This window comes from Cinclus cinclus, chromosome 2 (assembly GCF_963662255.1).
Source record: "Cinclus cinclus chromosome 2, bCinCin1.1, whole genome shotgun sequence".
Taxonomy (NCBI): domain Eukaryota; kingdom Metazoa; phylum Chordata; class Aves; order Passeriformes; family Cinclidae; genus Cinclus; species Cinclus cinclus.
The window spans coordinates 29,845,108-29,866,283 of NC_085047.1; the positions used below are offsets into that span (position 1 = coordinate 29,845,108).

Genomic DNA, 21,176 nt, shown 5'->3' on the forward strand with positions numbered 1-21,176 from the left:
TTAAAGAGGCTTTTCTTCCCCGGGAGCGGCGCCTGAGGGAAGGGGAAGGGGAAGGGGCAGGAGGGGGCAGGCAGGAGGGGGCAGGCAGGAGGGGACAGGCGGGAGGGACAAGGCGGGAGGGACAGGCGGGAGGGGCGGGGAGAGGCTGGCAGGGCAGAAGCCGGGCGGGGTGCTGGCTCCAACTGGAAAGGAACCGGTCCCAGCCCAGCCGGGGAGGCTGCGGGAGAGCCGGCGGCGCTGGGCAGAACACACCGGCCCCGGTCCCGGTCCCGGTCCCGGTCCCGGTCCCGGTCCCGGCCCGAGCAGCCGCCGCCCGGCACGGCCACCGCGCCCCCCGTCAGTGCCGCGGTCCCGGCGGGAGGGGCGGGGGCGCAGCCGCGGGAAGGACTCTTCGGGGGCCAGGATCGACCCCGTGTCACATATGGGACGGGAGGGCTCGGAGGGGGAGCTGCAGCCTGGGTGGGGGTCAGCGACGAGAGGGTGAAGCAGCGGGGCTTGGGGAAGAGGGTGATGCAGAGCCAGTTTGTGCAGCGGGCACGGCTTCCCGGAGCCACAGCCTTGCTGGGCGACTAATTCTGAGTTTGTGCTGTATGTAGAGTGGGTCTGTGAAGGCAGGGAAGATGCCAGAAGGGGAGAAAATGAGACAATGTAAACAAGAAGAGGAGCAGCAGCAAAAAGAAGAGGAGCGGGAGGGTCTCATCGAATTCTACAGCTCCTACCAGGAGCTATTCCAATTCTTCTGCAGCAACACAACCATCCACGGGGCTATCCGCCTGGTGTGCTCCAAAAAGAATAAGATGAAGACAGCCTTCTGGTCCGTTCTGTTCTTTCTCACCTTCGGCTTAATGTACTGGCAGTTCGGGATCCTCTACAGGGAGTACTTCAGCTACCCTGTCAACCTCAACCTCAACCTGAACTCCGACAGGCTGACTTTCCCGGCCGTGACGCTGTGCACCCTCAATCCGTACAGGTAAGAAATAGACTTGCAGAGATATTGACTGCCTTGACTTTGATGGGTGCAGGGTAAAGGCACGTACTCTGGTTCTCCTCGTGATCCTCGACTGCCCACTGTTGTAGCGGTGTCGGTGGAAAGGACACTTTTCAGAGGCCTTTACTGCTGCAGGGCACTCACAGTCAGGCATGTGAGCTTAGGCAGCTCTGCTTGGTGGTGTTATTCAGCAGGCTGCGATGTAAACTGCCACAGGGCTACACCAGATTTACTTCTCTCCTGCAAGATAGCCTCCAGCAAGGGGTTAGATTTACAGCTGGTGGCAGGAATGCCCAGAATCATCCCAGCAAACTTTGCTGCATGTCTTATTCAGAGCCGTTTGTGTGCATCCAGCCCTAAACCTGCTGGTCTTCTCTCCCCCCTGTACAGATACAGCGCCATCCGAAAGCAGCTGGATAAGCTGGACCAAATCACTCACCAGACACTGCTAGACCTCTATGACTACAACATGTCTCTGCCACAAAGAGACTGGTCCACATCGTCCACACAAAAGCGTAGCACAAGGAGCCTGCTACATCATGTCCAGCGCCATCCTTTGCGGAGACAGAAGCGGGATAACTTGGTCAACTTGCCAGAGAACAGTCCCTCAGTGGACAAGAATGACTGGAAAATTGGCTTTGTTCTGGTGAGATCCCTAGATATACCCTGTGCCCTACCCACTCCAGTCTCTGCCTGGCTGCTTTTGTCTTGTTAGACCTTTGGCCATGCCTTTCCTTACGTAGAAGTCTGATTAATCTCCACTGGCCTTTGCTAATGACAGATAAAGATAGAGCTGAATCCCTCCATCCATACAATCCTGCTCCCCAAATTCTGTCCATGTTCATGCAGGCCCCAGGGGACATGTCCATATCAGTGTACATCTCTTCCCAAGAGCAGGAAAACTTTGTCCTTCCTGAGGGTACATCAGCCTTGCAGTTGCTTTTGAGAGCAGTTTATCAGCATCAGTTGCTGCATTGCCCAGTAATAGCAAATGAGAAAGTATTTGATGATCCTGGGCCACCTGAAATGTGATAATGGTCACAATTGCTCCCAGGTAGCAGCTTCCTCCCCTAGGGTATCTGTGTTTGCATTTTAAAAGGCACTGAAGGACTGAAGCTAATCGCTCAGCAGTTAACTGGAGCTTCCACGGGATTGAGAACACAATTTGTGTTTTTCGGGACACACCCTGAAGGAAGGGCTCCCCACGCAAAAATTTAAAGGTCCTGGTTTTATACCAGGTAGAATTTATGTGCAGATTACCCCTGCACACCTTGCTGCCTCCTAGGTTTTACTCAGCCTTGCTAATTCACCTGGCATTGCCCTTCCACCGAGGAGCTGCCCCGGGTTTTTTCCATATCCTGCTGATCACCTGTTGGTCACACAGGAGTCCTGTGGAACTTTTCATTTCCTCAGTCATCTGCCTGTGCTGAGGGACCATTGCTTATCCATGGACAAGAAGACTTCTCTGACATGGCTCTTCTCCTTCTTAACAGTGCAGTGAAACAAACGACTGTTTCCATCAGGCATACTCCTCAGGAGTGGACGCGGTGCGGGAATGGTACAGCTTTCACTACATCAATATCCTGGCACAGGTGCCCGATGCAAAAGCCCTGGACGAGTCTGACTTTGAGAATTTCATCTATGCTTGCCGCTTCAATGAGGCAACGTGTGACAAGGCGTAAGTAGTGGAAATACTCCTGAAAACACTTATTTTGTGCTTGGGTTTGAGGGGAATCAAGGAACCCACCTTATAGAACCTCTTTTCCGAGGTAGGATCCTTCCTTGTTCGGTTCCCAATTGAAAGATCAAATTATCTTTCTTGATTCTTTCCTGTGGGTTTTGTGTATCAGGGCCACGGGTCCTGTGACCTGGAACTATGAACCTCAAAGAATGATTTTGCTTTTTCTGGGTTTCACAAAAATTAAATAATTCTATGGTACAAACACCAGAGCGGACACAGACGTACAGCACAAAAGAATTTTTATTCTACCCTCCATAGTGGTAAAGTGGTACATATCAGCCCACATAAAGGAAGACAAAGTTGATAAAAAAAGACAGTAAGACCATATCCCACTTTTCTCCTACCATTAATGGTGGAAAAACCCCCAAGGAGGTAGTGGAATGAAAATGATCCGCAAGGGAGGAAAAGGGGTAGGAAAAGCTAAGAGTTTCACCAGTATTAGGAAGATAATACAGTAATTGCTAGCACTGCTAAAACCCATTTGGGCTCTGAAAAGCAGCATGAAAAGCCTTGTGTAAAAACCTGTCCAGCTCCAGGACGTTTTTTACAGCACAATTTAATTGCTTTTCCCTGTTCCTGTGAGTTTACATAACAAATACTGCCCATCTGCTGTAAGCCCCTCTCCCTGCTGATGGAAAACAGAGTTGCTCCTTTCAGAAAGCCTTCCCCTTGGTTTCACAGCCCTTCTCACTCTGTCTGAATGTTTCTGTTCTCCTCCCAGGAACTATACCCACTTCCACCATCCCTTGTATGGGAACTGCTATACCTTTAATGACAACAGCAGCAGCCTGTGGACATCCTCACTGCCTGGGATCAATAATGGTGGGTGAGAGGCACTCTTTGGTGAGTAAGGAGAACAGCTTAGCTCTGCTTTCCCTAGGAGCTATGGGCATCCTGCAGTGCTTAGTACTGGTGGTGGCAGATGCAGCCCTGCTCTGTCTCGCCCAAGCTGTTTTCACCTTGCTGGAGACAGCTGTCTCATGGACATGGCTGGTCCTCACTGCTGCCCACTGAACTCTCTCCCTTACCAGTGCCTGATCCTCATGTTGTGTCCTCTGGACTTGTGCTGGCCCTTCCTGAAGTCCTCTACTGAGTCATAGTGCTTGTGCTCCTCCTGGTCTTTACCTTCTCCTTCCCCATTTTCCTCCTCTTTCAAGAAACTGACCTGTTTGTGTTCCTAAACCCTCTGAAACTTCTCCAGACCAAATCTTCACTCTTTTCTTCCATCTGGCTCCAAGTTTCTCCATGAAATCTCTCACAATTCACAGTTCTGTTTTTCTAAGCCACAGTGATGAAATCCAGTTTTTTTCTGGCCTCTTCTTGAGCCTCCAGCTTTTTCTCTGACCTCCCTCCAGCCACCCCTTATTGCTGCCAAGCTTTGGTGCAGCTCTGGTTGATGTGTGCCTTTATCTCTTTCGGACTCCATTCTAACCATCCTGCTCTCCCTTCTCTGCTGCACCACAGCCAGTCATGACCTCCCTCACTCTCTGATATTCCCTCAGGTCTCTCTCTGGTGGTGCGCACTGAGCAGAACGATTTCATCCCTCTGCTGTCCACAGTGACAGGAGCCAGGGTCATGGTCCATGATCAGAATGAGCCAGCCTTCATGGATGATGGGGGTTTCAATGTTCGTCCTGGTATCGAGACCTCCATCAGCATGAGAAAGGTGAGCAAGCAGAATGGGTGAGAGCTATGGGTGGGAGGTTTAATTTGGTTGGACCTACAGTGTGTGTTTAAGGGAGGGGACTAATCACATGGGGTGAAGGGAGAGGAGGAACAGCTTGCTGGACTAGATGAGAAGCATTTGGCTACAGTTTATCAGTGAACAATTAAATGGAGGCAAGCAGGGGGAGCTGGCATCCCGAGGAAAGCATAAAGAACAGATACTGATGGATGAGCAGCGTGTGGCACAGGAGAGTGGGAAGAGAACGCCAGAGTGGAGTTGTTCTGTACAGTGAGGGTTTGCTGTTGCAGGAGATGACCATGCGCCTTGGGGGCAGTTACAGCGATTGCACAGAGGATGGCAGTGACGTCCCAGTGCAAAACCTGTACTCATCCCGCTACACCGAGCAGGTAACTCACCCTCACCCCTCCTGGGCCACCTTGTTTCTCTGCTTTCCAGACATGCTTCAGCCCCCTAATGGCCATGCTTTTCTTTGGGCTCTGTTAATAGTGTGATGTGATGTGATACAGGCAGCAGTGGGTTGTTCCCTTGATCAGCCTCTTCCACCTTATGTGCCTCCCAGGTTTGCATTCGCTCCTGCTTTCAGCTCAACATGGTAGAACGCTGTGGCTGTGCATATTACTTCTATCCCTTGCCCGATGGAGCAGAGTACTGTGACTACACAAAGCACACAGCCTGGGGTAAGTGGACAGCAGGCACAGAAGAGCCAATGCCCACCTGAACCTGTTTGGTCCAGCACACGTCCCAGCATGTCTCATTGTCTTCAATGAGCTTCCTGGTGTGAGACATCCAAAAGACAGTCTTGCCTTGGATGATTAGCCCCTTGTGGAAGGAAACCCCTTCTGGGTTCCCCTCGCTGCCACACACCACCTTTTGTCTAAAGGTACTGTGAGCTTACCTGGATTTTCATTCTTTGCTGTTCAGGCTACTGCTATTACAAACTCCTGGCTGAATTCAAAGCTGATGTGCTGGGCTGTTTCCACAAGTGCCGGAAACCTTGCAAGTAAGTTGATCATCAGTTGGGCAGGAAGACTGGAAAATATTTCTACAAGTTTGGTAAGCATTCACTGACTGGGCAAAAGCTTGGGTCAATAGCTGAGCCCCCACCTGAAAAGGTATTTCTCCCATCAGGAAGCCAAAATGGCTGAGGAACATCAGGGTTGCTTTAGGGGTGAGCTCCCAAGCATTCCACATGGTGGGAAGTGGGTAGAACTTCAGCATAGGAGGGAATCTCCGGGTTTGCCTGGGGATGGCAAGACCTGGCCCTGTGGCTCCTACAGCTTCAACAGCTAACACAGCCTCCTCTTCCCTTGCAGAATGACAGAATACCAGCTGTCAGCTGGATACTCCCGCTGGCCTTCTGCTGTCTCAGAGGTAAGGAGAGGGTATCCTAGCTTTCCAGCACTGCTCCCACCTCCCATTTAGTCCTTCCTCAAATAGTACTAAACGTGCAGGAGATGACTGTGATCATGTAACACAATTTACTGCACTTTCATTTCAGGACTGGGTTTTCTACATGCTTTCACAACAGAACAAATACAATATCACATCCAAGAGGTGAGTGCCCCTAAACAGAGACTGTGTCCAAACCAGAAAACATCCCAGTGGAATGTGTGTGTTGGAAATATCAGAGTTAAGATTAAATCACTGATGGGAAGAGATCAGGCATGGGACCTGTGGACAGGGGCAGTGGATTGACTCAGAATAGGTATATACCAAGATTTCAGCAAAGATGGGGACCCAAGTGAAAAATTTTGAAGGAGGTCAGATGTTGATATAAAAATATTAAGCCCTAACACTTGCTGTGTGTTCTGGAGTCACAGTAAGTGCTCATGGAAGAGTGGAAAAGAGAGCTGTGCAGGAGCTTTTGCCACAAACATTGGGGTTTACAGTACAGCGTCAGAAGTGCACTCTAAATACCAAAGACTGTATTTAGTGCAGAATAAGAGAGCTACAGAGATGGGAGGAAGCCTCTGGGTGGTATGTGTGGGAAAAGGACAAGGGGGCAGAAGGGGACAGAGACAATTAGGCTGGGTGAAGAAATGCAGGGATTGAGTTGGGGTTACTGAGTGTCATCTTCATTCACAGGAATGGAGTTGCCAAAGTGAATATCTTTTTTGAAGAGTGGAACTACAAGACCAATGGGGAGTCTCCAGCCTTCACGGTACACACTCTACTACCATGTCTTCTCTGGCCACCCATTCCCCCAGAATGTCCCTCCACTGTGGCAAGGTTTTGTTCCAGCAGCCCTGCTGGATACTGAGTCTCTTTTCCTTGGGTAGGGTGAGGGGAATCCCCTCAGCACCACAGGGAAGAGGGAACAGGCAGGGAGGCAAAGTCCCAGATGCGGGCTGTCATCACTGCTCTTAATCCATCTCCTGCAGGTAGTGACTCTGCTGTCCCAGCTTGGGAACCAGTGGAGTCTCTGGTTTGGATCCTCTGTCCTGTCTGTGATGGAGCTTGCAGAGCTGGTTCTGGATTTCATTGCCATCACCATTATCCTGGCATTCCGCTGGTTCCGCACTCGGCAGAAGCAGTCTCCACCGGGACCCCCTCTGAACAGTCAGGATAACGCTGCTTTCCAAGATGAGGCACCAGCTCTCGGTGCTCCACATCGCTTCACTGTTGAGGCCGTAGTGACCACCCTGCCATCCTACAACAGCCTGGAACCACGTGGGCCGAGCAGGGATGGTGAGGTGGGACACGAGTGAGGCAGCAGCTTCTTCCATTCTTCAGATGGGTGGCAGCTGGAGCAAAGGCTGCACACTTTGTCTGCAGGGCCTGCATTTCCTTCTTTCTGGGGTGCTGCACATGGACCATAACAAAAGACTGCTTCGAGGTTGGCATGACTCATTGCTTTCACTTCTGTAGGCAAATTCTTCAGTTTCATAAAATACTATTGCTGTGGGATCACCAGGGATGAGAGTTGATCTAGTGTATGTACGGGGAATATGTCCTCTCTATTTCCTAATGCTTGGTGCATGTGCACACCTACGTGTGCATGCATGCTTTCTTTTCCCTCCAACAAGGATGCTGCCACAGTTCTGGTCTGTCATTAATTAAAGAGGTTTGGCAGGTGTGACTGGCCTCCTCTGTGGTATGACAAGGAACAGAATGGAGTCTCAGATGGGGTACAGATCTCTCAACAGGCTATGCTTTGTTAAGCTTTCCCTAAACTGGTTGCTATTTCCTCATTCTTCATGTCTAGCTCTGATCCCAAAACTGTATCACCTACCCTCTCCTCCCCCCAAGGAGAGGCTACTTGACACAAGAGCCACTGGCACGATCTCAATCTGTATTTCTGTACTCCGGAGAGGTGCTCAAAGCTTGCTGCCACTCCCAGGTCTGGGACAAAACACCCCTGGCAAAGTAAAGGCTCCCTTTTCAAGATGCCTTTGTGGTATTGGTAGATCTTGGGTATCCCTCTCCCCACTTTCCTTGGGATACACCATACATGTGTACATCCAGCTATTCGATTGTTTGCTAGCACCTCTGGGACAAATCGATTTCTACATTTTCTTGACCCTCCCCGCTTTCTTCCTGAGGGAAACAAAGAGAGCTTGGCAGGATTATGCACACCCTCCAAAAACCCCAAACGGTATCTGCTGCCTTGGGATCCTGCAAGAGAGGACTGGAGCAGCACAGGTCATGCAGTGCCTGTTCTGCTCCTCCCAGCCCTCATCTGATCCACCCACAAAAACTCTGCTAAGCCTCTTCTTCCTGGGGGAAGCACAGGAGAGTACTACAGGCTTTAATCAAAAGTGCTTCTAAGGAAAGCCTTAGCCTATTTGATTGGACCACATGGGCAAAAATGGTCCTCTTCTCAGGAACTAACTTGGGGACCTTTGTATAAGAGAACACATTTCTTGCAGTGAGCTTGCCATACTATTTTCTTACAAATACTCAGACTTCTGCTGCAATGGTGTTTGCACTGCACTTTATGGGGTATCAAGAGAGCAAGGGTGATGTCCTTAAAAAACAGGATTATCCACTTCACAAGACAAACAGAGATACCAAATTTAAGCAGTTTAGGCAAAGACCTGTTGAAGCCTGTAACCAATCACATTGCAAACTGCCACTTTTGAATTTAAAAACTAGTTAATAATAACAAAAGAAAAACTGAAGCTGTTTTAAAAATTAAGGAAGATGCACTGCCCTTGGGAAGTTGGAGGAGTTTACTGCAGTATCTAAACTGTTGCCTAATTATTCCTTTTGAGATGCTAAACACATACCGGTTGTACTGCTCTTGCCTTGATTACCTAAATGCACTTCTCAATTCCCAGCAGAGAGTGATTTTATTCTTCTTCAAATACACACACAAATGCTATGTTCTCTATTGCACAAATATTCCTGGTTTTACCGGTTTTATCCCAGTGCTCACTCAGCTGATAACTCGTTTGAAAGTGAAGGTAATGTCTCTCTGCTAGGAATAGGAGTGAGTAACTCAGGGGGTGTCCTTCAGCAAGGGTGACAGCCCAGCAGGAAGGAGAGGCCTGCAACAAGCAGCACTAAGAGGTGTGGGAATACCTACTTCTCCTTGGGGGCCCCCACTAGAAAAAAGATCAGAGCCTCTGCAAACATGAAAAAAATCCATTTTCTGTGTGTGGTTTTAAATGAAGTAAAAAAGAGCGAGCAATGAATGAAATCTCAAAATTGCCTCTGTGAAGGTACTTTCATGTTCTGTAAAAATACTGCCCAAGAGGCAGAGCTAAAAGCTAGGTTCAGTTGCTGAACGTAACTTTGGCCACAATTAAAATACAGAAGACGGGCAGATAGAGGAGCTAGGATGCTGCACCCAGTTCTTGGTCAGACATTCAGTACTGCAGACTGATGCCTTGGGTGTTTCCTAGCACATGAACGAGCAAAAACCTAACACTGGACACAAAGCTGTTTGCTTCACAAAACCATCTTCAAATCAAGAAAGGAGAAAGAACAGGTGCAACACCTCAAACAGTCTTTGTATACCATAAACATACGGTGATTCATACAGTAAGCATGATCTCTCCTCAATATCCAGAGAGTAAGGCACGATTCTTCACATCACAGAACCATAAATAACCTGGTAATAACCGTAAAATTGATGAGACCTGCTGCATCACACACAGTTAAGTGGGTGATTAAAGCAAGATTAATCAGAGGCATTAAGTACTTGAAACAGTAAGTTCTCTTAATCATAAAGAAATACAGCTGCAGAAAGGGGTGATGGATTCCCTGGGGAAAGCTTGAACCATATTATATCCGTTCCATAAAAAAGTTAAAAAAAAAAAAAAAAAAAAAAAAAAAAAAAAAAAAGGCTTTGGCTGATGAACTCAAAGTAATGGCACCATTCAGGATAGCTGTAAATCCAGAGTTAAAAGCCTGTAGAAACATGAAGAAGCAGTTATTCAAGTTGGTACACAGGTTAGCCCTCCCTGTTCTGTGAATCAGTGCAAAAACTGCTGTCGTGGAAAAAATCAGGTGCTTGTTCCAGAAATAATCCCTACCTTTCTCGTAGGCTGGCAAGACCACAAATGAGCTCAGCAGATGTACAGTGAGCTTGGTCCGGATGAAAACAAGAGGCAAGGCCAGCAGTGCCAGAGTAAAAGCACCAAAATGGGAGTGTTTCACTGAGAATGTGAAAAATTGGAGAAAAGGGAAGAAAGCGTGCATGTATGGGGATCTGCAGGTCAGCAAAAAGCAAATTAAAGGTCTCAGCTGGGGCGAATTTGTACAAGAGGAGAAAGTTGAAGGGATGCAAAGGCTCAGTAGTCATAGGTGTGTTAGAGGCATAGCAGAGTTATTTTGAGGATATGGAAAACATGCAGGCAAAGGCTGAAATTTGTGTCTTTTTGGACTCTGAGCACATGTCAAAACTGTTTTTCTATAAGAATTAAGGTAATAGAGGAAAGGCATGGAAGTACAACATAAGTGTCTGGGAAGCCAGGAAAAAACAAATGAGAGAACTATCACTTTGGAAAATAAACAATAGTTAGAAGAACTAAACCCACCTTGCTGGAGGGCTTAAGAGAAGCTGGACAGGTAGGTCAAGGTTTCTCTGCAACAGACTGAGGTCAAACCAAGAAGGAATTTGAAGAAAGGGTCACCAAGTTCTTGGGATAGGTTCAATAAAATCTAAGGGGTTACAGGCTACATCAAGAAATTGAAAGGATAGTAGTGCTCCTGGTAAAAGGACACAGGGGAACACTGAGATCAGGAACAGAACAAAGGCACAACCACATTCAGTCACAGTTCTTTGTATTTAAAAATATGTAATATTTAAGTGGGGCTTCTAAGCACAAGAGGGGAAAACACCTTCAGTTTCCAAGTGCATGCTTAAAAGCAACAAATTAAAAAGAGCTTATAATCTTTATTAAATTTATGGCAAATTTCACTTTAAAAAAAGAGTACAAAGGCTTTTGGAAAAGAAGCCTCTGAGGAAAGAACGTTTTAAGAGGATGTAATTTTGTCCTCTGCAGAAATCATTTAGTGGATCTGTGCACTGAAGGGAAGGATGTTATGAGGCTGTTCATATTTGAAACCTGGAGAGCAAGTAAGGGTGTTCTGAATAGGTGCTGTACTCTATCTCAGGCAAAAAAGAGGTGAAAGATTATCAGGAGTATGGAGGTTCAGGTATCCAACAGACACTGCTGAGTTGCCTATTTGCAAAACCTGTATCTTTATTTGTTACATCTCACAGAGCAGTTATTTGTTTAGAGGTCAGAACACAAAGATAAAACTTCCCCTTTATTACTTCTCCTCACCAAGTTAAGGCTTCCAACCCCTGTGGATACATCAGAGCAGGGACCTCTGTCACTTCCCAAGGAAGCCAGTTTAATTTAAAAAGTGTTGATACTGCATTCCAGCTCTGAAGAAAAAAAAACGAAAAAAAAAAAAACTGTCTTCCCCACCATCATTTGGTTACTCTCCAGCTGAGACAACAAACCCCACCACTGATGAGAGCCTGCACCTGGCTTTGAACAGCACAGAGACCTCAGGAAAGGCCAGAGCAATGCCTCAGGCATCCAGAAATACGAAGGTTTAGGGTATTTCCAATTAGGAGCAGTACAGCTGAGGCTTTTCTTCCACCACAGCTGAAGACATCAGGATGAAGCAGTTGATATGGGAGCTGCATGTTGCACAGACTGGTTGGGGTTGGAAGCGACCTTAAAGACCATCTTAGCTCCAACTCCCTGCCACAGACACAGACACCTTCCACTAAACCAGGTTGCTCAAAGCCCCAACCAACCCAGCTTGGAACACCTCCAGAGATGGGGCACCCACAACTTCTCTTGGGCAATCCGTTCCAGCTCAAAGTCCTGTTAAGCATGTTCTGTGTTGAGAGGCAGAGCATGAATTTTTAATTAGACATTTAAAGAACTATTCTCCCAAAGCCTTGGCCTTGCTTTTGGAGTGCATTTTAAACCCTGTTTTGTTTGAGATAACAGAGTGCAGGAGCAGCAGAAATGCTGATGCAGTAAAGGATGGCACCTCAGAAGAGCTTCCAGCAGAACATGGTATTTTCAATGCCTACCAGAGGATTTATGGCTAGACATGCAAGTCTCTGCAAACATCTATGTGACTCATGAACTGAGCTCAACCCTGGGCAACTTTCAAGCAGTATGTTCACCCCCAGCTCTATACTCCAAAGCAGCTGCCAGCTTTGGAAAATGAGCATTCAATCCCCAGCTTTGACTAGAGATTTGGACATTATCATCAACTGTCCAAAGATGCATCTGTCCTAAGAAAACATCTTCCCTACCCCCACCCTGCATGAATGAGGCTGAGAACTGACAGGAGCGCAACACAAAACTTGGCAGGAATTGCAGCACGACTCGTTTGTTCAGGTTGTGCAGGCCTGAACTACATGGAATTTTAGACTGTACATGCTGCTTTAATCCACCAGCCAGTCCAGACACCATCCTCTCCCAGGAAGGCTTCCATCTTTGAAGAATTAGTCTAACTGCCTTGCTCCAAGTTCACCATTGAGAGTTTTTTCTGGTGTGTTCATTGTTCTGGTGTGATTTTGGTGATGTTTAAGACCAGATAGTGATTAATCATAAGGGAACCAGAAGCCACAGGGAAGACAGTTTCACAACCTAGCTTTTGTAGCAGTAATGGCAGATAAGGAATCAAGTACCTAATTTTAAAAGAAGTCTGCACTGGACAAAGCTCTGTCATTTCCTTTTAATGAGTTTCAAATGTACAGTGAAGCAAAACAAAAGGACACTTACCTTTCTTCAAGTCATGCTCCAATACATGTTGTAAACAGCATCCTACGCTTGGAGGTCTTCATGTGGGTCCTGAACTTATATTCTAACACCAACAAAGAATTGTTTTCTGGGTTTAAGGATCTGAGGTTATTGAAATCTAAATCTAATGCACAGAAGGCAGTCCCCTGAACAGGACAGTGGCTGGACATTTGGTGGCTGAAAGTACACTTCGGCTTGGGCAGCCTCTTCCCCCAGAACTGCTGGTTCTCACATTTTGTTATAGACTTACCAGAGTCAGTCCAGCACAACTGGAAATGCCATCATTTTACAATGGAAAACCAGCCACAGCTTTGAGGGACAGAACTTCAGATATGTGTACGCTATGGAAGTCACCAAAAAAAATTCCGAAAGATTGGCAACCCAACCCCTTCCCACTCACTGACAGAACAGACAGACTCAATAAGGTGGTGAATTGTGTTTCTTAGAGACCATTAAAAGTACATGAGCTGATTTCCAGAACATGCCAGAGGAGATTACAGTTGTGTTTATAAAGGAATAAACTGCACGTGCATGAGTGGCTATGATGCCGTGGGCAGCAGAGTCCCTTGCCTTTACTAAGAAGGCCTTAGTGATTTGTTTTGCCCATGCACAGAGAAGGGGAAAGGGAGCAGAGGAGGTGGCAACATACATCTAAGAGAAATAAATTAAAGAGACAGCCTAGGGGGACCTCAGCTTCCAGAGAGACAGGAATAATGGGGCACCAAAGGCTTGTTTAGAAGAGTTTGAGATAATTGCTGGCCAGGGGGCCTCAAGCTTGTAAGCCTACCCCCTAAAATGAGAGCAGCAAGTAGCACAAGCAGGCCCTGGCTCCTCTTCAGTAGATGCACTTCTGACCATCCATCCCATCTCAGTTCCACAGAGAATTAGCGAAGTGCTCAGGGGACGAGGGCCACTTCACTCCAGATCTTCGTCTCCTCCCTCCCCAAGGCAGAGAGGAATGGAATTGCAGGGAGATGAACTCAAATGAAATGCTGGGGCATGGAAGTGAGCATGCAAAACCTAGCTCCTTTCCAGGTGCCCTGGGAAGCAGAAAGGGATTTCCCCAGCACATCCAGTGAAACAAAATGCATCTGATCCTCCCATCTTTTGTACGTTGCTCCCATCTGGGAACTCCAGTGATGTCCTCCCTGCCTCCTCTTAAGCCTAAACAGATCCCAGTGTATTCTAGAACAGAGGTAGAACTTCCTAAATCAAAGGAGTACCTTCTTTCCAGTCTAGATTACAGGCTACAGAGTAGCTTGTTAAAACAAGCTAAAAGACAAGGTACACATTCCTCAGAAGACTCTACAGAAACAGGGCAGGTAATTTTACCCATGTCTGACAACCCATTCAAACAACTCACACCTCTTGTTACTTTTGATGGAGAAAAACAAGGGAATCGCTCATAGAAAGCCACAGCCACAAGTTTACTTCATCAGAGACCACCCTGGACCTAAATTCAAGAGAACCCATAGCAAGTAGTAAGATTCAGTTTGATCAGCAAGATCTCTCAAGACAGAAGTTGCCAAACTGGGACATCGCATGTCACTTTGCAATATCCACGCTGAGAGCACTATTTCCCTTTGAATCCCCAGCTAACCATTTCAAGTGTTTTCTAACTGCTGCTGAAAAGTTAGGGCTTTGTGGCAACAGAAACAGAGCAGATAGTCTAAATCAGAAAGCTGTACAGCTCACCCAGAATACCTCCAGCCCTCTTCACCTCTATCTGCTATGGCAGTGAGTCTCCTTGACATTCAACCCAGTCACACAAAAGCAAAACACCAATTCCCAATCTGCCACTACTCCCAAGTCTTCCTTCTGGAAAGCTACAAGACAGAAGCTACAGGGTCCTGGCTTGTGTGTGCATAGATGAAAGGCATATTTGACACTCCCCACCAGACTAACTGCTGTTCGTTTGTTCCTTGTGGAGACAGACTTTACTCCCACACATGCCTTTTAGAAAATAGCAATGCTCCTTCCACTTAACTGTGTTTAGCCTGTTGCACTTGACTGAGGTAATCATGTAGGCCCTCATTTATAAAAACTGAAATGGCCAAGTTCAGGCAGCAAGTCATCTGGAAATAAGGACAGGCAGAATAAATCAGTTCTTCAAGTGCTCACCTCTCCATGGCTAGAGAAATCTACATCACTACATGCAGCTTAGATGGCTCACAGCCACTGGCCAACACAAACTAGTTTTTATTTCAGCAGCTCAATGAAAAGCTCAAGTCATGCTGCCACTTTTTTTAGGCAGAACACTAAAGACTCTCACATGCTTGCAGTCCTTCATCCCAAAAGGCACTGTGTTAAGGCATTCTTATTTTGCTAGAGTTCACACAGGCACTATTTGACAAGCTTACACCCAAAAATAAACACAAGAAGTTCCCTACATAGGAGCAGGAGCAATAGCTACCTTCCTCCTCAGCTTCCTTTTCCTCTAAACTTAGAGGACACTCCCTAAGGCTGCAGCAGCTATTGAAAAATCTACCTATGTTTAGTAAGCAGCTCAGAGTCATATACAGAAGATAAATTCAAACCAATAAGAAAATCAATGAAGAAGCTAGGTGAAAGGGAAAGAAAAGAAAAATTCAGAGGCAAGAAGAGACAGGCAAGATAACAGGGGACAGGAGGTTGCAGACTGAAGGAGCTACATCTAAGTAAAAAAGTAGACTGGAGACAAATCAATAGAAAAAAAAAAGAAAAAAAGAAAGAACAAAAGGGCAAGTTATACCAAAGGTCCCTCAGAACTCCAAACCACCCACTAGGGAAGGAACTTGCCAACCCACCCACTCCAGGGTAAATGCCCCTCATACTTACAGGTTTATCTGACCTGGTAGACAGAATTTCCCATTTCTATAATGATGGCATTCCCTATTCCTCATATTGCTAGATAAAGCATACTATTTCCACACTAAGTGAGGGAGTTCCAGCACTACTACCTCCTTTTCCCAAAGACTGAAGTTGACACTTACACAACTATGACCCTCAAAACAAAAAGGAAAAGTTAAGTACTCTACAGCTGGCATTTCCTCCCTTTGAGCCTGAGGTTTTTGATACTCACGTGCAATCACCACCACCACAAGGGCACCAATCACTCCCATTATGATCATCATCTGAAGAAAAAGATTGTCCAAGAGCAATATTCAGAAAAGATCAACAAGTTCCCATTCTTCCCGGCAGCCAGAGGACCTAAGCCAGGTCCTGAAAGCATGACGGCCAAGGCCTCAAAGCCTTCCCACAGCAAAAGAATCTTAAGCATTTCAAATTGTTATGAAGCCCCAACCATACTTGCAAAGCCCCGCAGGAGAAGAATAGCCAAGCTCCCTCCTGACCAAGGAGATCATGGCACTAGGAAACTCACCTTGCAGTTCTTCCACCAGTACTTTCTTTTGAGTTTTGCTGCACTACTTTCAAATACTGAGGCGCCGGCCTGAAGTGCATCCGCCCGGTCATCCAGCTCTGACAGCTTCTCGTCTCGTTGCAGCACCTTGTCGACGTTTACACACATTATATCAACAACCTGCAGAAGGAAAAATTGTAGGAGCAATTATATTGGTAAAGACAGAAAGAGTTAAGAGGAGTAACTTAGCCAATAACTGATATTGCAATACTAACAAAACAAAAGAACACATGGGTAGGGGGAGAAGATTAGGGCAAGAAAGAAGTAACTTCAAATCACTGCCTACTTTGAAATGGAAAAAAAAAAATCGGAGACTCACTGTTAAAACATCCGCTCAAGTACACTTCAACCAGGTCCTCAGCCTCACATCCTCATGTGCTTTTAAGAGCTCTCCATTCCAGCAGCAAGCCAAAGCCACGCTCCTTATGAGGAGTCAGTCGTGCTCAGCTCACTCTCCGAGAGCTGAGACATTACCTTATGAGCTTCACGTTGCTGCCCCGGCGAGGCACAAAGGCGCTACTGCGCGCCAGCAGCCAAGCCACTGACACCGATCCCGGGAAGCCACGCAAAGGTTCCCCCACATCACCGCACACAGGGCTCCCTTGAAGCAGCCCGTAGGGATTAAGAGCTGTCCTGGACGCTGTACAGCTTTATTTCCATAAGAGATGCACGACAACGAGGAACCAAAAAAATCTAGCAAGCCTGGTCCTTTGAATTAGTATCTGGAATTAAGCAGCTTTTAAACATAAAGCAATCCCTTCTCCAGCCTCTTTAATAGGTCCGTCACCTTATTTTTGAGTATTGAGCAGTAATTAATTCTGACTTTGGCATGACAATAGGAGCCACCTCCTTCATCAGCGACAGACACAGGTCAAGAGCATCGCTGCTGCAGAGCAGCGGGAGAAGAGACAGGCACCCCTCACTCAGGGCTGGCAGAGCTACTGACCTCCTGCACTTGGGCCTGCGTCTGCTGCAGGCGGCGATTGCTGGTCAGATTGGGGGGAGCCCCGGGGGGACCCCCACCGGGGGCTGCCCCTTCGGGAGCTCCTCCTTCGGGAGCCCCTCCTTCGGGAGCGCCGGGAGCAGGCTGCTGAGCTGGGTCAGACCTAAGGGGTGTAACACACACATGAGCGAAAAATCAGCCAAGAGTCAAGAAAGAACCCCCCCCCAATCCACACGAACCCCCGTGTCCCCAGGCTGCAGCAGTGCTGGCAGCAGCCTCGGGAGCCTGCAGCCTCACTGGATCCCGCCGGATCGGGAACAGGCGTGCTCGTGGGAGAGCTTAAAGCAGGGGCAAGCCCAGGGGGGCAACGGGAATGGAACCAGCCCAGCGCCGAAGGAGTTTGCCGGTGCGGTCGCGCCAAGCACTGCGGGGGGGTAACAGAGCGACCTGGCCGCACAGACGTGACCAGGAGACGGGGACGGAAGGCGGGAAAGAGGGACAAGGAGGCAGCGCGGGGGCATCCCGAGGTGACCAGGGAGCCACCGGGCTGGGCGCAGTGGGGGCCGCCGGCCAAGTTGCCTCTAGCTGGGGACCCGCACAACGCTACTGGGGCACGGCCCACGCACCCACGCAGTCGGCGGGGGAGCAGGACCGCCCGGGGGCGGTGCAGGCAGTCCTGCCTGCGGCTGCTGCAATGCGCCACCCGACCCCACCACCGCCGGCCAGGACGCGGGCTCTGCACTGACCCCCCCCCCCCCCTTCCTCACGCTCCAGCCACAACCCCCGCGCCGCGCCCACCGCAGCCCGCCCGCGGCCGGTCGAGCGGGCGAACACTCACATGGCCGCACCGGACCCAACCACGAGACACTCAGCACGGAGCTTCGCACCCACAGACCCCCGAGCCCCAGGGACCCCTCACTTATAACGGGCGGGCCCCGCCCATAGTGGCAGCAGCCAATCAAAAGTTGCTTCGCCAGCAGCGGCCGCTCGGCACCGCCCCTGGGTTTCTCCTCAGCCAATCAGCGCCCCGAGCCCTGCGGAACCGGCCATAATGCTAGCCCCTCCCCCAGACCGCCACGGTGCTAGCCCCGCCCCTCAATGAGACTGTCCAATAGGAACAGCAGTCCTGGTCCCGCCCCCGACTTGGCCCCGCCCCTGCGGAGGTCGCGGTGCGCCCGGCGCTCCCTCTGCCGCCCCGGGCCGGGGCTCGCACGGCCCCGCTCCCAATCCACGACCCTGCCGCTGGAGCCGCCGGCCCCGACAGCCCTGAGCGGGTCCGCCGCGCTCCGTGAAGGTCACGCAGCGCCTGATCGTAGTTACCTGCCCCGTTCAGTTTTCCTCTTGGAGCCCAGCCCGGCTGGCGCCGTCGTGGTGGGGGCTGCGGAGCGTTCCCGAAATCTCACCCCCGCAGTGTGTCTGTTGGCGCTGGTTAAGCCGCTGTCCTTGCAATTAAGAGATGGTGTCGCTGGCCCACTTCCACCACACAGCACGTCATGAAAGCGAAGCTGAACAAGTCCCTGTAGAGCTTCTGCAGCCTGCTGGAAGCTACGAGGCTCCCACAACAGCCCTAAGAGCAGCAATGTGTTTGGCGTTTTTCCGTCTAAATATCTGGAGAAGCCTGCTGGATCAGAAGGGGAGATTCTCCAATTCAGGACAAAAAAAGGGGCAGGAGTGTACTAGAACAAGAAGACTCTTCATACAGAATATTTTGCGGTGAGTGGAGAGTGGCAAGCATGGGCTCACACCTACACTACCTTTTCCTTTTGTAAGGTGATGCAGGACGTTCATGTTAGTTTTTAGTGTCAGATCTCACTGATTATTAGGTACACAAGACAGATATGTTACAGATTACAGCATGGTAACTAGAAGATCGTGGTTAGAAGTTGAAGAATAATGCAGCATTGTGACTAGAGACAGGTGATTTGCAGAGAGGAGCAGACTAGCACTGACCTCAGAACTTTAGGTTTTTACACTCTGCTTTCAGACAGAAGGGACAACTTGAGGAAGAAGCTTCTGTAGCCTGGCAGCCTTTCCACTGCAGTGTGAAGACCATTCCAATAACCACTGCAAGTTAAGTTTGAGCTTATGGAATTAGTGGCCAAAGAGCCCTTGCCAGGTGGTGTTTAGGGATTAAGAGATGCCAAAGGTTACAAGATACTTTCTCTGATACTCTTCCAGCTTCCAACATATTTTCAGTCAAGGATTTGCTATACCTGCTCAGTCTCCATTCGGACCCATGCCAGCTTCCTGAATCCACAACACCTTTTGGCAAGTCCCACAGGTCTGTCACCCTGCTCCTGAGAATGTGGACTTCAGCTGTTTAAACAGAGAAGAGGCCTTCACTTTCCTCAGGCTTAGGCCTAAAGAGTTCTTTCCATTCGTTCCCTGCCACTTCCAACCAAATGCTTTTGGAGACAGAGCAGTGTTGCTCGGTAGCAAGATACATCAAGCCAGCAGATAACTGCCCAGTTACTTAGCAGCTGAATTAAAGACCAAGGCAGAATTGCTACGCAAATACCTGTTCATCTAATGGATTTTTCCCAAGTGTTCAGTGGTATGATGTTGGACTAGAGGGATGCCAGCTGTGACTCACCATAACTTCTCCTCTAAAGGAACTGGCAATAGTTATGGAAAACTAGAAGCTACAATTTTTAAAAAACATTTGAATACCTGAACTACTTTTGCAAATCCTCCCTAAATTATAAACAAAAGGCCATTTGGTCTTTCAGTATCATTAGCAGGGGATCAAGTCAAGTCATCAAGTGAGCATGCAATGAGACAAATCCCATTCTTAAGACAAGTTTTGATGCATTTCAACTAACATTTGGATCATTCACACTTAACCAGAGATGAGTGGAGGGCAAGGGGTAAAGTCATGAGCAGGAAGACATATTAGTAGGACCTTGTGGCACTAACTTGAAAAATTTGGCTATGAGGAAAAATCTAAGCTGGAAAACACTGTAATTGTCATGTTAGATGTATGAACCTGGGGCTCAGAGACTGAAAGGATGCTAGAGGCCTGACCAAAAAAAACAGAGGACCAGAGCATCAAGTTCATGGATGCAGGTTGGAACAGATGCCTGCAAGAAGTATGTCAGAAATGACTGAGGAGGCACAGAGGAACTCAGGCCTGGAGCAGCAGCAGGACCTTGGGACCAGGGTAGGAATATGAAGCAAGGGTTGTAGAAAGCACTGGGAACTCAGTTGTGTGAAAGCTGGCTTTATTCTGACTGCAATGCCACAAACCTGTGGCATTCACAAAGCCAAAGCCACTGCTGTTCCTTAGCGGTGCTTTCCGGTGCGATTGAAGCGTTTGTACAAGTACCGGATCCTCTTGTTGAGTTTGTGGTAGTCCTCTACAAACATCCGATCGCCCACCATCTGCTTCTTGCGGATGCACCTCTGCAGCTCGTTCCCCCGCCAACCTCGCAGCCAAGTGGGCCCCATGATGAGATTCTTCGGGTGGATCTGGAAGCCACCTGAGGACAGGAGAGCAGAGACAGATGAAGCCAGGCACTGGAGAAACCTATACCCTCCCCGCTCTGTCACTGCTAGCAGAGGCGCCAGCCCGCAGGTGAGTCCAGCCTCCCTCCCCTCCTGTCCCGGGGTCACGGCGCTGGAGAGGTGCGAGCAGTGTGTGTGTCTTACCCAGGATCCCCACGTTATCATACACCCCAAACAAGGCCCGCTTCTTCGTCCACCGATCTACCGGCTTGCGCTTGGGCGGCTCCTTGATGCGGATGGGCCGGGAGAGCCCTGCCAGGGGCGAGGACAGCGGCACGGGGAGGCCGGGCCGCACTGGCGCCCAGCGCGCCGCTCCGCAGTCGCTAATAGCCCGCTCGGCGCGGGGCAGGGGAGCGGCACGGCCCAGCAGGGCCCGGCCCGCCGCTCGCAGCAGCAGCGTTGCCGCCGCCGCCATAGGGATGACCCCCGTGCCCCGGGGAGGGGAAGGGGCCGGGACGGGACAGGACGGAAAGAGCAGCGCTGCCCCCGGGCCGCCCCTTCCGCCAGGGAGCGCAGGGGCGCGCGGGTGACGTAGCGCCAACGGTCGGGAGGGCAGGGGAGCCGGCGATTGGGCGAAGGGCTGGCGCGCGGCGCAGCCGCCGGGCGCTGATAGGCCCGTGGCGGGAAGGGGCGGGGTGAGCGCGGTCCGCGCGCGCTGTTTCGAGCGCCCGGGGCCGTGCGGGGCTGT

The 21,176-nt window shown here is 49.3% G+C and overlaps 3 protein-coding genes across 3 annotated transcripts; 1 reads left to right on the forward strand and 2 right to left on the reverse strand.

Annotated features, from left to right (window-relative positions):
- The first annotated feature begins 469 nt into the window (after positions 1-469).
- SCNN1A (sodium channel epithelial 1 subunit alpha) lies at positions 470-7,124 on the forward strand. The gene is made up of 13 exons (XM_062513269.1): positions 470-480; positions 599-970; positions 1,379-1,634; positions 2,482-2,666; positions 3,451-3,551; positions 4,232-4,395; positions 4,704-4,802; positions 4,976-5,093; positions 5,338-5,416; positions 5,730-5,787; positions 5,915-5,970; positions 6,502-6,577; positions 6,798-7,124. Exons 2-13 carry the CDS (start codon positions 621-623, stop codon positions 7,122-7,124), a joined length of 1,869 nt encoding a protein of 622 aa, XP_062369253.1. The 5' UTR covers positions 470-480; positions 599-620.
- A 935-nt stretch (positions 7,125-8,059) lies between these two features.
- On the reverse strand, positions 8,060-19,212 carry VAMP1 (vesicle associated membrane protein 1). The gene is given in 10 exon segments (XM_062514882.1): positions 8,060-8,133; positions 9,897-10,019; positions 13,974-14,049; positions 14,052-14,074; positions 14,077-14,094; positions 15,703-15,754; positions 16,003-16,161; positions 16,988-17,147; positions 18,305-18,660; positions 19,198-19,212. Coding segments are annotated over 10 exon segments (1,056 nt in total).
- Positions 19,213-20,198: 986 nt separating this feature from the next.
- MRPL51 (mitochondrial ribosomal protein L51) lies at positions 20,199-20,980 on the reverse strand. The gene is made up of 2 exons (XM_062513280.1): positions 20,633-20,980; positions 20,199-20,463 (listed from the first exon to the last, which is right to left on the reverse strand). The coding sequence occupies exons 1-2, from the start codon at positions 20,901-20,903 to the stop codon at positions 20,267-20,269; spliced, it is 468 nt and encodes a 155-aa protein (XP_062369264.1). The 5' UTR covers positions 20,904-20,980; the 3' UTR covers positions 20,199-20,266.
- Positions 20,981-21,176: the final 196 nt, after the last annotated feature.